Source organism: Anopheles ziemanni, chromosome 3 (assembly GCF_943734765.1).
Source record: "Anopheles ziemanni chromosome 3, idAnoZiCoDA_A2_x.2, whole genome shotgun sequence".
NCBI classification, from domain to species: Eukaryota; Metazoa; Arthropoda; class Insecta; order Diptera; family Culicidae; genus Anopheles; species Anopheles ziemanni.
In genome coordinates, this window is record NC_080706.1 from 1,080,970 (window position 1) to 1,096,540 (window position 15,571).

General features: G+C 45.5%; 1 protein-coding gene across 1 annotated transcript in view; it reads left to right on the forward strand.

Annotated features, from left to right (window-relative positions):
• Positions 1-609: 609 nt before the first annotated feature.
• LOC131289011 (uncharacterized) overlaps positions 610-15,571 on the forward strand; it is a 63,501-nt gene continuing 48,539 nt past the window's right edge. Inside the window, exons 1-2 of the mRNA XM_058318202.1 lie at positions 610-913; positions 13,913-14,142. Of these exons, the coding sequence (XP_058174185.1) occupies positions 610-913; positions 13,913-14,142 (534 nt within the window). The remainder of the gene's footprint in view (positions 914-13,912; positions 14,143-15,571) is intronic.

The following is a 15,571-nucleotide window of genomic DNA, read 5'->3' on the forward strand; positions in this document are numbered from 1 at the left end:
CGAAACAAAGCGTCGCCATAACACTTACTTCAACGAATCTAATAAAATCTCCACTTTTCACTGCCTCGGGCGGCTGGCTGGAGTGTTGATTTTTTGCGGCCGGCGGACGTAACGGCTACATGTCTCTGGAAAACAAAGGCTAAATTATTACCCCCGAAAAAAAAGGAAAAGCAGACGTTGTGGGAAAACGATTTCGGTTTAAATTTTCCCCGAGCTCGTGTGGTGGGTGTGAGTGAAGTTGCCGCAAATTAACGAAACGGAAACTGATGTCATTCGTTTGGCGAAATGGAGTGCAGTGCCGGGTGCAAAAAAGTGGCAAAATTAGCGCCAGCGAGGACAATTCCTGCACCCACGAATGAATAATACGCGAAAGGTTGAAAAGCCTTCGACAAAACAACCGAAAGCGTCGGACAGTTTTCCCGCCTACCGTTCGGTTACCTCTTCTGTTCGGTCGGTGTGAAAGTAAGAAAAAACAGAACCCAAAGTGAAGGAAAAACTTTCGGTGATAATTTCACCCCCGCTCGCGCTCGTTTTTCAAGAAAGTTTTCCTCAGACAAAAAATAACCGAGCGAACGATTTGCCACTATCACGCTAATGGCGGTGCCTATGATGGCGCTGAAGGACAACACATTCATGGCCGGCGGAGGCCGAACGCGAAGCAGGGCGGGCGTGGGGGCCAGCGATCGGGGCGCGGCCAGCTTCTGTAATCCGTTCATTTCCACGCCATCGACCCTATTTTCGCGAACTTTGCTCGTTACCTTTCTGCTGATGACGTTCAACGTGAACGTGTGCCAGGTGGTGCAGGCCGCGACCAGTGCGAGTGCAAGTGCAAGTGCGAATGCAGCCGTGAGAGCGGAGCGACGGCCCCGGGCCGATCTGGAGCGGTCCGACGGCTCATCAATACACCATTACGGTGAGTAAAAAGCCCTTCTCGGCGTCACATTTTTATTTTCTTTTCAATCGTATTTTCTGTAAAATATTTAAAAAGACATAAAGAATATTAAAATCCACTGCAGATGTCATTTATCCGAACGGTTGAGTATATCTCAGTGTTTTCAGAATACAAATACTGAATTTTAGGTACTATTTGAATGTAAATGAAGTGATATTAGTGCTTTATTTATTTACCAACGGTTTTACAAAAAAGTGCAGCTGATCATTTCAACAAAGAACACATGATACCAAGCCGTCATCCGAGCCAGAGCTGTTTCAGTGCCGCGCTTGGCACCACCATTTTCTTGCCGGTCTGTCCTGGTAATTGACTAAAAGAGGCGAACAGACCCAATCCGAGAATGGCGTTGCGGCGCTCAAGGGCTCAACCGTTCCGTGAGCCAATTGCAAACGTTCTCTCGCCAATTGCAAACGTGATAAACAGATCCATTCGAGGCAAATCTGTTTGCCGCCTTCCGGCTTTGCTTTGTTGTTGATACACCAAAAACAAAAAAGGAACAAACAATTGCAGAACCATCACACGCACACACTTGTTAAAGCGGACTCCCGTTACTTCCCGCTGGTTTCCGGTCGGTGACATTAAATGGATGCGATCAGAAACAATTTCAATCGGTATAGCAATAATTCTTCCGTGTTCCCCGTGCGCCGCGTGTTTCGTCCCTCCCCGTGACCCCTTTGGGAACGTCCATTTTCCAACCACCAGTTTTCCACGTCGCAGGATCGGGGTTGGCAGAAAGTTGTGCCTTGCCTGCGCCGAGCGAACGTTCGAAAACGGTAAAAGATGCTTTATCTGTCGCCATGCGACAATGGAATTGAGTGTTTGTGGCGCTACTTTTTGCCCTGGCTTTTCCTGCTTCGGTACCGGGAGGCGATGTGAAAATTTGTAGCCTCGATGCCTGCCAGCACCGCTGGCTGCGCTGGATGCAAGGAAATAAAACAAATAAATTCCGGAAATACATTGGCTCAAAGTAGGACCGTGGCAGCGTGCCGAGGATCGTTTTTCTTCCCGCAACCCCTGCGGCCTTTTACAGAGATCCAATTTTGCGTGTGCGGAATGGTCGCTGTGAAATGGTTTGCGCTCTGGCACGTTTGAGTAGTGTGTTGGTTATTTTAAGGTGTGTGTGTTCCGCTAGTCACTAATAGCCATAAAGAAAGAAGATCCTCGTAGCAACTGGTTAGGTTTATGATATACGATGGCGTTAACACAATCTCGTGAAAACACTAGTATAGTTAGAATGAAATTAAATGATACTCAAACCATACTGTACTACCTGAAAAATTGATCAACAAAGCTCCACTCTGTTCCATCGATTAATCCAAAGACAAAGGCATTTCTGTGGAACATGTTTCAGCAACATCTCAAACCTCAATAGCCCAAGATAAATATCATCGCACGCGCGAGGAAACCTCCCTGTGAAACGATTTCAGCTTGACAGAGACAGAAATGTGTCCAATTGCAATTGCTGCACGTGCGGTTGTGCGGTGAAACTTTGATTACTTAATTATACATTGACCCAATTTTCCTCTGACCACACGGGCTTGGGTAGGCGTTTTAGTCCCGGGAGCAAAAGAAACTGTTTGCTCACTCCCTGCCACAGTTCCACCGTAGCCAATACGACGTCCTCAAATTGACTACTTTGAAGTGCAACTACCGAGATTGAAAATGTTTCACTCGGTTTGGAAAAATCTGCTTTTCCCATCGCCTCCACTTCGTTAGGGTGGGGGTGCGTTTGGGTGCGGAAATGCAACCTTTATCGGCTGCCTCACTCGAAATAATACTTTTCAAAGTGCCATCGAACACGCTCGCTCGAAGCGCTGTGATTCAATCGAAATAGCAAACCGCTCGTGAATTTCCACCTTCCGCTCTAGGAACCGCTCGCTATTTTTCCGAGAATTTCCTACCTAAACTATTTGCTCGTTTTCGATTTTCGTCGAAGCGCCACGGCCACGTGCCTGCGAGCGGAAAACGCAGGATGAGTTTTCCTTTTACCATCGTCGACACATTCGACATCCCTTCGACACATTTGGATTCGATCAATCCCAAAAACGTTCCCGGGGCCACTGTCGGTAAGCAATTTCATTTACTGTAATCAATTTCACCGATCGGCACGAACATATACACACCCACACATACACTGCCCCCTTTTCCCACGAGTTCCTCCACGAGTGAACGCGATGGGATAAAAATTAGCAACATTTTGTAGGCAGAAAGCCGAGTTTTTCCAATTGCCGGAAAAAAACGCGATTTATTTCTTTCCGTTCAATGGAGTAATCGCAAGTGGGGCGAGCGGACGAAAGGCTTCCATGATGATAAGCTTGACGCTGGGCGGATGGTGGGCAAGGGGGGAAAGGGGTGGAGATGGTTGAAAGGCATCAGTATAAGCCAATTTTCCGCGCCCGAGGCCAAATCGGCGCACGGTATTGGCAAACATTCGATGACTCGAAATCGGAAAAAAGTCCCTCCGGCAATGGTGCTTCTGCGTCCTCGCCCGTCTTCCACCCGTTCCGCCCACCAGCATCCTCTATCAACAACCACGGCGTGAAACGTAGCGGGACAAAAACTAAACTCCACCCAGGCTCCCACACATGCAGGTCACGTGGCAATAAATATGTTTTTGTTGAAAATGGAAAAGCTGATGGCGGAAAGCGGATGGCTGAAAAAGCGATCGAGAAGGAAAATGTCCGCGAAGCACAGCACAGCATTTCCCGTGCCCAGCGAAGGGAAGACCGAGACCGAGGAATCGGGTATACATTTTATTTTGCCCAACACACGATAAACTTCAGGTAGCATACATACGAACGATTTTTTTCGAACAGATTTCGATTCATTTCGTAGCGTGTCCGTTTGAGTGCCGCCAATTTTCCGACGTTCACAATTTACCATGGCGCGGGGGCAAGTTTTGCGCTCGCGTATGCTTTAAATTAGATTTTGTATCAATCGTGATCATGTTGGCGATGTGATTTGGATTTTACAAACGTCGCGGAACAACATTGGAAAACTCGTTCGTCTCATCTTATCACATCATCAAGGGTTGTGGGGGGGGTTGTGATATTCCATGGAATGTAGAAAATTCCGGCAGCTTTACATTAATAACTCGAAAACGATACATTGATGCAAAACCTATTTTTTCAATGTTTTCAACATGTTCGGTTGCTTCTATAGCATAGATTTTTTATGTGCAAACAGTTGTTCAACTTAACTATTTTAATCCCACTGATGAATTTTTTTTTTTGTGTAGAATAATTGTAATAAAAAATCACGGTATTTATATAACCAAGAAAATCTAAAATTTGATCACATTCGCTGGAAAAATACCTCCATCAATGCGAAATGCCCAGATTCGATCAGATAGCAACACGCTCTTTATCAACCGACCTCTTCTGCTTTTCGGATGTTTGGAGCTCGGCTTGCCTTATCGTGATTGTTTGTGTCCTTCCCTGAAGGCTTGGTAACGAACCCTTTACGTACTACAACCATGTGTGTTCTTCCCACACACAACCATACACACACACGCGCATCAAGACAATGCCATACCCTTCTCGTAATGATCTTTTCAATAATTCAGTCCAACAAAATCGGCCCATGCGTCCGCTTGGAAGCCTTGGAACGGGCCCTCCTCGGGGATCACTTTCGGGAGAACTAAAACCACCATCTTTTATCGATTCATCCGAGTCTGGCCCGTCGACGGAGGGTCGCGGATGGTATGATAACTCATAAATACGAAAACAACTCCCCGGGGGGCCCCAATATTCAGGGTATGTGAGTAAACAGGAAGAAAAATTGTACGGGCATAGGTTTTCCCGGAAAGCCCTTGATTAGAAAGTTGTCGAATTTCCCTGAACCTGCTTCAAGCTCGCAATCTTATCGATGAAATAACTAAGCTATGGTAGAAACTGTTAAGGTGGGTCGCTTAAATTTACGGCGCTTTGACACCTTGAACGAATACCGGATTCGCTAAATCGATCGCTTAATTCGTGCCCCACAAAGGAAGGGAGCTAAATCAAAGGATCCCCAATCGATTGTCCAACCCTCCTCATCGGAAAAGGGTAGCCATTTTTCTAAAAGTACGCACCACCCGGAAAAGGATCGATTCTAATTGATTATATTGTAGGTAGTAGGGTTGTGCCTTCGGCCGCAAAAGCGCGAATAATGATTTTCCAAACCTGTGCAATCAACACCGCAGATTTGCGGTGTCTCTCAGGGACCCACTCACCGACGACACGTGATCACCGGATCCAACCGTGCTGCGAAGGGTTCCGATAATCACTTCACCCCCGCTCTGGGTGGCCGTCGGATGAGATGTAATTAAAATTTAATTTCCCTTCGTCCGGTCGGGGGCGTAGCTGATATTCGCTTATTTCGGAATGCTCTATTCTTGCGTCGACCACGCGCACAGTGCCGATATCGTTAAAATAATGTCCTGGGTAGTTGGTGAAGGGTTTCTATTCACGGAAGACGCTCTTTAAAAACACGAAATACTGTGTAACCGAAAGTAATTTGAAGAGCGGTGACAACGACACAACGCCATCATCGTTGATTATAATGGGAGTGATTTTACGCCAGGACCACAAACGGTAGCCCTGTGCCATCGTGTACCGAGGTGATTGCCTCAACAATGTTGAAAGTTAATTAATTGCTCTGAAATCGGCATCCATCAGGGTAACAGGTCCAAGAATAGCTTTGTTTCTCGAAGTAAGAACAAATGACCGTTACACCGTAATCGAATCGAGCCAAACTATTTTTCAAAACATGAGCAAATTATTTTCAATAGATATGTTAGAATGAATTTTGTTCAATTTTTCGAATTTCCATTGAAAAGGTAATTCACATTTCGAACACGGTCTACGGTATTGCACGAACTAGCCTCGGGACCACCTGCCCGAACAATGGATAATTTTGAATACAGCAGATTAGCTAGATTCACCACTATTACTGTAAAAATGTTCGCCGCCTCGAATAAATACCCCTTTCAGTAAGCCCGCATGATAATTTGACGAACTGTCGAACTTTTCCATCGACCAACGAGAGCTCAATGTTCCGAACAATACGATTACAAACTTGTTCCTCGCCAAAGTCGCTGCGGACGAACTTTCCCAGAACCTCGCGTCGTCTCGCAATCCTATTACGTCCAATTGTTGTTACGTCCAACCGAACAAATTATCTGCCCCGGGGTGGGGGTGGCCCCGAGGTGGTGGGCCACGAGGACTCGGGGCTATGCCTTTCAGCGCCTTTCAATGACTACACTAAATCCGCTGCACTAATCGCCGGTTCCACTGCTATTCATCGCTAATCTCCATCAATTCATAGCCCGAAAGACGTGATAACAACGAACAGCGCATCCCTGGCCGACCGGCTCGCAGTCGGGAGCGCCATGTCGCCGGTGAAACTTGTTCGTTCGTTCGTCCAACCCTCCACCGTGCTTTGGCCATTGTTCGCCTTCACGAGACACTGTTCCTCGGATTCTGCTTCAATTTCTAACCCCTAGAACTACAACATTCTCTTGCCAAATGGACGTCGACGCCTACGATGTCCCCCCATGTGGACGTATGTGTAGGTGCTGACCCCAAAAAGGGCATGCAGTGGCTTTACCCAGATCGTAGGGCGATTTTCACCAGTTGGTGGATAAATGAATGCATAATGTGTCACCATTCCGGCTAAAGCTTCAGCTTCGATACCTCCTTTGGTTTGCGCCCTAAGCTTCCTGGGTCAGACAACCCTAACAGGTGACGTTCACATACGGGCCGAACAGTCGTTAGGGCGAGTGCAAGTTTCGTTCGAAAACTTTATCCTTCGCATTCTACAAATCATCCGTTTTCTTTCGAGGAATCTCGATCTTCCTTCGAAGCTCTGGTAAATCATCTTCACCCGTGTGCGCGAAACCATCGACCTCCGAGCGCAAACCGGGAAGGTCATAAATGCATCCCGACGTCTCGAGGCAACGGCAAAGAGGATGGGAGGATAAATTGGCAAAAGTTTGCCGGTTTTGGTCGATGAGTGAGAAACTTGTTACGACTCATCGTGCCGTGGAACGTTCTTGCAGAAGATGAATTTCACCCCTCGACAAAGTTATGCTGCAGTGAAGGAACTTTTCTTTCACGCAATCGGCCGTCTGGGTTTCGGAACTCGGCTGGCCATCACATCCCCGAAAAGCTGGAAATCTTACACCCATTTTGGATGTAATTTATTTAAATTCACAATGAACGCAGGGCAACCTTCGGCCTCGAGTCGGTCGGATAAGAGAAAGTTTTGCTTACGGGCTCCACTGTTGGATGCTGTGCGGGTCTGCTGACTCGATGTGGCGTGATTAAATAATTAAATAATTTCCTCCCCCCTTCCGCCCCGCTGCTCGAAGGGCTACGGGATCCCATCGGACCATTTGACTTTTGGAAACTCTAACGAACGAAGAGCGATCAATACGTGATGCCTGCTCGACGCCTATCCCGGTGGACCATGGGTTGTATGGAACATTAGGCGCCCATTGGGCTGCAAAAAGGAATCATGAAACTTGTATTCATTTTTACGGTGCCAGAACGAGGATATACACCATCGGAGAATAAAGAGGGGGTGATACGAAAATTAGCTAATTTTTAATAGAATTTATACTGCAGCATGATCATCAGGCGTCACAGAGATCTAACCATAAAATATTAAACAGGAGTATTTCATACCTTGCATTTTCTATGAACAATATTGAAAAATTACCTTGAGCATCAGTGTAAACTAATAAATTCAAGTTTTTATCACTGTTTTCGTTGTTTTGAGATAGCTTTAATTTAGGCCTGAAGTTCATCAAGCATGAGAGTAATGGTTCCCTGCGTTGGTTTCAACTTTTAAATTGTTCTCATGGGGTTTGTCTAAAACCACTACAAAGTAATCGCTTTGATATCACTTCATTTCACTTCACCTGTGTGGAAGTAGAACTCTTAACCAATAACGTTTACATCTATTCACCAAGGAATTTGGTTAATGCTGTTCACATACTTGTTATTTTTCAACGACCAATGGGTCAATGCAACTCATGTAAACTCGTGTTACAATAATTTTTCTCCCTGCTTGGAGTCAATTTTCATCGAACTAAACTCTGTAGAATGCAAGCTGCTTCTTGGCAAAAAGTAACCATCTGCCATAGTATCAAACATGAGCTCGTTGGAACCCACTTTCAGGAATGAACTTTGCTCTTAAATAACTTGGCCAAAAACTAGAATACTCACTTTGTGACCTAGCCATGGCCATATGTTTACGAATTGCTTCATCTACCGGACCTTCCTTCTAGCTTTTTGCTAGCCACGTCTCCGCGTTTGGTCTTCGTGCTCAGGGCTCATCATCATGTCTTGCAAATTTCTGCAGCTCAATTTGCGTACGCTTCGAAGATTCTGGACAGTTTGCGTGTGTGTGTGTGTTTTTTTTTTCGTATCCCTTCGACTGGAAGCAGTTTCCTTTCTTCATACCTCCAGGGAAGAATTTTGTGCAATGTGCGATAACATGAATGTTTAATTTCGAAAGACTAGCCACTCACTCTCGGTTAATGATATTTTTTGACTCGACGGACTCAGCACGTGCACAAGCACTTTTTTTTTGCTCAATGACTACAGAGCCACCCCCTCTGAAAAATCGAATATCACTTGAATCCCGCTGTGACTCAGTTCTGCGCCGTTGGATGCAGGGTTGGTAAGGACTTTCTGAACAGCTGACCATTAGAGCAACAAACCACTGGAAGAACATAACAGCAGGAGTTACTTTATTTTTTCGTTTGCTGTGATATAGTTTAAGTTTTTTCCAGGTTCCATAGGGAATGGCACCAGATGGGATACTTTGCAAATTGTTTGGATCAGCAATGCTTAAGTTAGAAGAGCTAGATTGAGTAAAATATTTTGCATGTTGTGGGTAGAATAAATATTATTTTAATTTTAGTTACAAAACAAATGAATACTTTTACCCCAAAACCCGTTTGAAGCTATAGAACTTTTTCTCTTAAAGGCACACATCACAGAAATTACCCAGATGGCATTTGGAAGATTAATGTACCGTTAAAGCATGAAATACCAATGCATAATTATTCATCTTTGAATTTAATCGTTCCACTCAGTTGAATGTGGTTGTTGTTTGGCGTCACAAGTTTCAACAATCGTTTTGCATGTAGCTCCATCCCCAACCGATTAATAGTAATAAATGGGATAATATATCGTGCAATCATAATCCTAACCACTAATGAGAATATACCATGGCCCATGACGGACTGCGATACATCATAACCATAACACCCTCCTTCCCACACGCGGTCGATTCTCAATTTACATCCGGCGTCCTTCACCCACCTCTAAGACGGATTAGAGGGTAAGTGAGCTTCGATTCAATATTCTTAGATCGCAACCACGCTTCAAGCCGCTTCGGCGAAAGGTTTTCCAACCTAGGCCTCGCATGAGATTCATTAATAATTACGCTCTCCCAAAATATCTCATTTACTGCCGGAAATAATCTGCCTCGCTCGACGGGTTTCCCTGTGGCCCGATAAAATTATTCCCATCAGTACCATTTCCCATCCACGTGCGAGTTTTCTCAGTGTGAATCTATGAGAGGCTAGAGAGATGTGTGAGAGATTCTCCCTTTATTTTAGTAGAGATGAGGATGCAAACATCCAGAAAGTACTGCTTCAATGGTCGACGATGGTGAGCCTCGCCTGGCCAGACGGGCGATTAAGCAAGTAAGCGTAATAAACATTTTTCATTCCCTTCCGTTGTGCCGAAAATCCGCTAAAATTCCATGCGCTAAACGTCTCACTATTCCCCGAACGAGAGGGCAACCGAGCGGATCGACCCTGCTTAGACGCACTGCTGAGTGTACGGATCGAAGGCAGATGTCGGCCAAGCTATTTTGGGTGGGTGAAGAATAATCTTCACTGCCATCCACCGTATCATTAATATTTCTTATGATGCTACTACACGGTTCAGCTTCCTGTTCGATTCGTACGGCTCACCGCAACCGTGGTTTGGCAACACGATCCCGTTCTGCTATTATCGTAGTTTTCTTGAGCATCCTGAACAGATGACGGTCCTGGGTACAGGTTCGCAGGTTCTGGCCGTAGGGTCAAGCTTCGAACTAATACAGTCCGGACACGATTGGTGCCAATTTGCGTGCCACAAATCCATTCCATTCCTCCATGCAAAGAATGGTGCATCGACAGGTTTTCATTATTCACAAGACTTTGAGCCGGGCCGAACACCGATTTTCCAGCCCGGTTCGGCCAGCATGACAACAACAACATCACCCCAAACAACAGCTCGTACGTTAAGCGTTTGGGTCCCCACCCAAACTGGTGGTTTTTCCTACAACGTCGACGATGTCGCAGCTCCCGCTCCCCACCGAAAATAGGCTGAACAATGTACAGCAGACCAAGAACAATTGTTGTTTGGTGTTCATTAGATTGCTTTGTGCGGAAAAGTTAATCACCAGCCAGATAATCAAATAAACATTTTCCAAGGGTCGCACCGGGGATGCGTGCATCCATTACGGGGACACGAGAGACCGCTTAGTTATGTTCTCCGAGGTTTTCGGTGAATAATTTAGAGTCTCCCGCAGACTCGGGCAGCAATTTACGCCCAATAGACCGGTGCATGGTACCATCGATTTTCGGATTTTCCAGCACGTTGGAACACGTGGGCTTCACGGGTGATAACACTGGCCAACCACACTCTGTCCACTGTCCGATAAATGTGAGTGAAGTTTTTCATTCGGAAACTTTTTTTTGTATAATGCACATTTAAAAAGTATTGTATTTCATCAGGATACCGTTATTTTCCTCCCAAAAACATCCTCTAAACTGTAGATTCCCTGGCATGATGAAGCCATTCCATTTTACGAAAAGTTTGTTTGAGAAATGTACGAATGGTGAATGAATCCGGAAAACTCCCGCGCTATAGTAGTAGACCAAGCCTGTGTGTGCCTTTATTGGTTTTAATCTCTTTCCGCTCGCTGGTAAGATTGCCTCGCAAATAGACTCACAATTATGAGGAGAAAAGGAGCGAAGAAAAGGCAAACAGAAAAGAAGTGAAAGAATGAACGACTTTCCATAATTTCTATGCTAATTACGTTAACGTGCCAATTCCACAGGTAAGCACGCGGGAACGCGAAACTTTGGGAAGGAAATCATGCGCCAGTGGAAAGCCAGAAGAAGTCGAAAAGCCAGAAGAATGGAATCCAGACACACTTCCACACTTTCCCCGTTTCCACTGCGAGTGAATGAAAATGGTGCAATTTTGGCACATTTACCTTTCACAGCCTTAATTCCAAGGGTTTCCTTTTTTTTTTAATACTTCATCTCCTCCATTTTAACCTCCATCACTCAGCCGGGCTCTTTTTGTATACTTTTCAAGCATGCCTTCGAAAGCCTTGACAATGATTTGTTGACAAGAACGATTCCAAGCGAGAGGGTTGTGCAATTGCCGGCATAAATTTAATGCCTACCGCACGTTCTCCTCCTCCGTTCCCCAATATCGCAAAATTCGACATTCACCAAATGTTCGCAAACGGTTTCAAGGGCCTGGCGAACGGGAAAGCCTTCCTGTAAATTATTGCTATCATTAAATTATATGACATTAAATCCAAAGCGGCTGTGTGCCTACCGAGCAAATGTGTGCCTACCGACTCGGATGTTCAGTCAAACCAACCTCCATCCTGAGCTTCGTTCGGTTATTGCCTCCCAAATTTCCCCACCATCTTCGATACGCACGTATGTATTTTCACCCATTCCAAGAAACAAAACCAACGCACACACACAACGGCATTTAGTATCCTTTTGGTAGGTTGTATACCTAACAGTAGTGAGGTCCACTTATGAACAAATTGAGTTTAAATGCTCAAGCATAACCCGAACACATCCTAGAGCTCGGTTACAATGTTATCTTGCTATATACCTTTGGCACTAATGTTTTTTTTAAAGAATATCAGCAATCGATTTACAAAAGATAACCAACTGCCTTCACGTCTGTTCCGGATGAAGAATCCACCGGAAAGGAAGAAGAGTTTCACCCACCTTTAACGTGATCGATAGGTGAAATGTTTCCTTTCCTCGTCTAGGAAATTAACGTGATCCACAATGAGTACACCACACCCTTAGAGGGTGATATGTCTAGCACGTGAAAGCAATAAAATCGATAGCTGTTTCGACATTTTTTTAATGGGCATACATTTATTATGAGTTGTTTTTTTTTCATCTTTCAAGCGGAAGGAACACGTATTGTAGCATCGTAATGAAGCGTACTACTTGTTAACCGGCCATAAAAATGCCGCCGATCGATCAGAAAAAATAAAGTGTTTACAAGTATTTGGTCAGTACATGTTTTCCCCTTTTGGGAGTCGGGGAGCAGTTCTGTTCGAACATCAACAAGTTGTTGCGATTACTTTACCCGTGATCATTAACTTTTAATGAGTTCATTAATGTTGAATGCACCGTTAACATATAGCCATCTAAAATTACCGTATCTTTAACGGTTGTTTACTTGAGCCACGGTTTTATTAATATGTTCAATGGAATGCTTTAAACTGGGCTTTTGTTATTGCAAACATATGTGTATTGCAAACACGTGTTATTGCAAACACAACCTAACCGGGTTTGGTTTTGGGTAAAAACGTACATAAACAACCTTAAATATTGAATGAACGCAAACGCGGTTGACTGAATGCCGCTGACTTCAAACTTTCCATGGCAACGGTGGCCTACTGTGTGCGCGCGCGAAAAATCAACATCGCCCTCTTCGCTGCCGAAGACCCCATACGCTTCGCACTCATAAAAGGTAAACATCAGCCAGCTGTCGTCCCTACGCTTTTGACCACTAAAATTCTTTCCGTTCCGACGCCCGGTACACATCGGTGAACAACGCGCCATTAACCTGTAACTCAACACCTTTATTGCCGTAAGGTAACCTTCCGCGAAGCTCGCTGGTGCTTCCCGCCCACGCCAAGGCCTAACCAAATCCGGCCACATATGCAAATTAATTCATTAAACGTGATGTGTTTAAAAACTTCTTTTATCCTCTCGGCCCTCCCACGTTCCACGGATAACATGCTCAAGTTGCGTTTCGGCAAGTTTAATTAAAATATCAAGTTCCCTCAGCTCAGCTGGCTGGATGGTAATATTTTCCCCTGTCCTAAGGATGATGAAATACTTCAAAACGCTCATGCCGGTAGCTCAAAGGAAAGATAAAAGGACTCAGAATTTTGCCTCAGACCTTCGGTAACCTTTTTTATGATAATACTTGCGTGAGAGCCAGTTTTCAGCGATGTTCTTTAAATATACTTGAATCGCTCTTGATCAAACGGCAGTATGAAATTTTCATATCAATTTGACCATTCATCTATTTGCACAAAGAACCGAAACCAACAAGTGATTTAAATTAGCATCGAAAAGCCTCATTAGTGACACCTACTATCGAAGCTAGTGAGCGACAGTAGATAATTGACCAGATGAGGACAGCTGTCCATTTTGATTAGTTTGCAGCTTCCGATGTATTGTGGTTTAGAGCTTTTTGAGCCCTAATTGATTACGCTTTCACCGACAACATGATGGCATGATTTATGATAATGTACAATAAATACGACCACAATTTTTTTAGGCGAATTCTATCAATATTCTTTGAAAGCTGTCCCACTAGGGGATGTCGTGCCACATAGAAAAAATGTAACGATTTATTAACAAATCTTGTGTAAAATTGTTCTTATGCCAGTTTTTCTATCGGATAAAGATGAGTTATAAAGACGGCGCAACAATCCATTGAAATAGCAGCCTTTAGCCTTTTCTAGCAATTAAAATGTTATCTGATATGGTTAAACATATATTTATAGTGTTTTCTTTTCACTTTTGATCTCCAACCACCGTTTATTATCCTTAACCGTGGAACCTGCTGAACGATAATCATTTCCCGATAATTGTAGCTGACATCTGATGCACTTCTCTTCTTCTCGCAGGAATTACAGGGCAGGCACAACTCCACTCCGCTGCAGGCGGACCAGCGACGGCAACATCGTCAGCATCAGCCGCAGCGCTCGTCTCCGGGGCCCTCTCCTCGCCGGCATCCGCAATGTCCGGGCTGGCGGAAAAACCCTACTTCGACGATGTCAACTCGCGCAACGTTACTACCGTCGTGGACGACACGGCGATCCTGAAATGTCGCGTGAAGCATAAAGGCGACAGAACGGTACGTCATTAAATAACGGCATAAATTATATCTACCGACACCCGCGATCATACGCACACACACACACAAACACCCAGCCACTGAACCAGACACTCTTGGCGTAATTGGTCCGTGTTACGTTACGTCCGGAAACCATGGCGACTAAATCGCGTGTTCAAACAGACGCAGCACATGGTCCAAGAAGGCCTTGTTCGTTCTAATGCAGTGCACGGTGGAAGCCTTTTTATGAACTCCCGCTCTCGTCCACTCCCGTCCCGTCCCGAATGTGTGCTTGACTTTGGCGCTCCCATCAACGATCCAACATCACTGCATTAGTGGAAAACGGTGCAAGCTTCACCGGAAGAGTGCCCTCGGTCACGCTTTCCGCGTATCTTTTATTTGTGCGAGCGAAACCGACCGGGTTCGGTGGACGAGAAACATGGGATGTACATAAATATTTGACCTCAAACGATGCGCATCTCCCGATCTACTTCCCCCGGGCGCCGTCCAACACCCAATCCTCCCTCGTGAGGCCCTGTGTCTCTCGGCGTTCTAGTGCGAGGATCTAGTTTTCCATCAACGCCCGATCCTAAACACCCGACTGCTCGGCACCGTTTCTCGTTCGGGCGTAATTTACCCCACCCTCGAAAAAGGAGGGAGCTTTCGCTCAGGAAAGCTCACCAGTGCCAGTGAAGAGACCCATTGGTGGAAAGTGCGAAACGGCGTAATTCATTTCACTTCCATGAATAATGATTTGCATAATTAATTCTCCTCCCTCGGCCCTGGGCCCACCCGAAGGCGGGTGGCTAAGTTTTGTGGTCCATTCAGCTGCCCTTCGCTAGTGGTCGGTGCATATAATTGCATTCGGTTGCGATGCAGGGCGTAAGCAGTGCACCAGGGGCTGCATTTTCACCAATTTTCATTTGCTGTTTGTTAGGTTGATCGCTTCAGTCTCCGGACAGCACCATTTTGCAGCTGCTGCTGCTGCTTTCGCAGCCTCGTACCTCGTGGGTGGGACGAAAACAACCCTGATCTCCCCCCGCTTGGACCCTTTCAAATTTTCCTACATTTTTTCCCACACTTCCTTCCCTCTTCCTTTGTGATACCTCTCTCTCTCTCTGAGGATGGATTGATGAAAGTGAAGAACGTGATCCAGTCCACTCGGGGTGCAAGTTTCGTTTTATTGCACCGGCAACAGCACATCGGCAACAGACGGCGTCAGGCGCCCGAACACACGTTTCCTTGGTGTCGAATGGTGCAAATCTACTTACCCATCGACAACCAACGAAACGCCCGCCCCGGAACGGAACGGAACGCTATAACGCTTTTAAACCGCTCGCGGCTGAAGAAGAATTAAACGAGCACGTCGGCGCCATTATTTGCCCGGAAAATGGGCATTCTTTTCCCCGAGGGGCCGTGGCGTTCGAATGTGTGTGTGTGTTAATGGTCA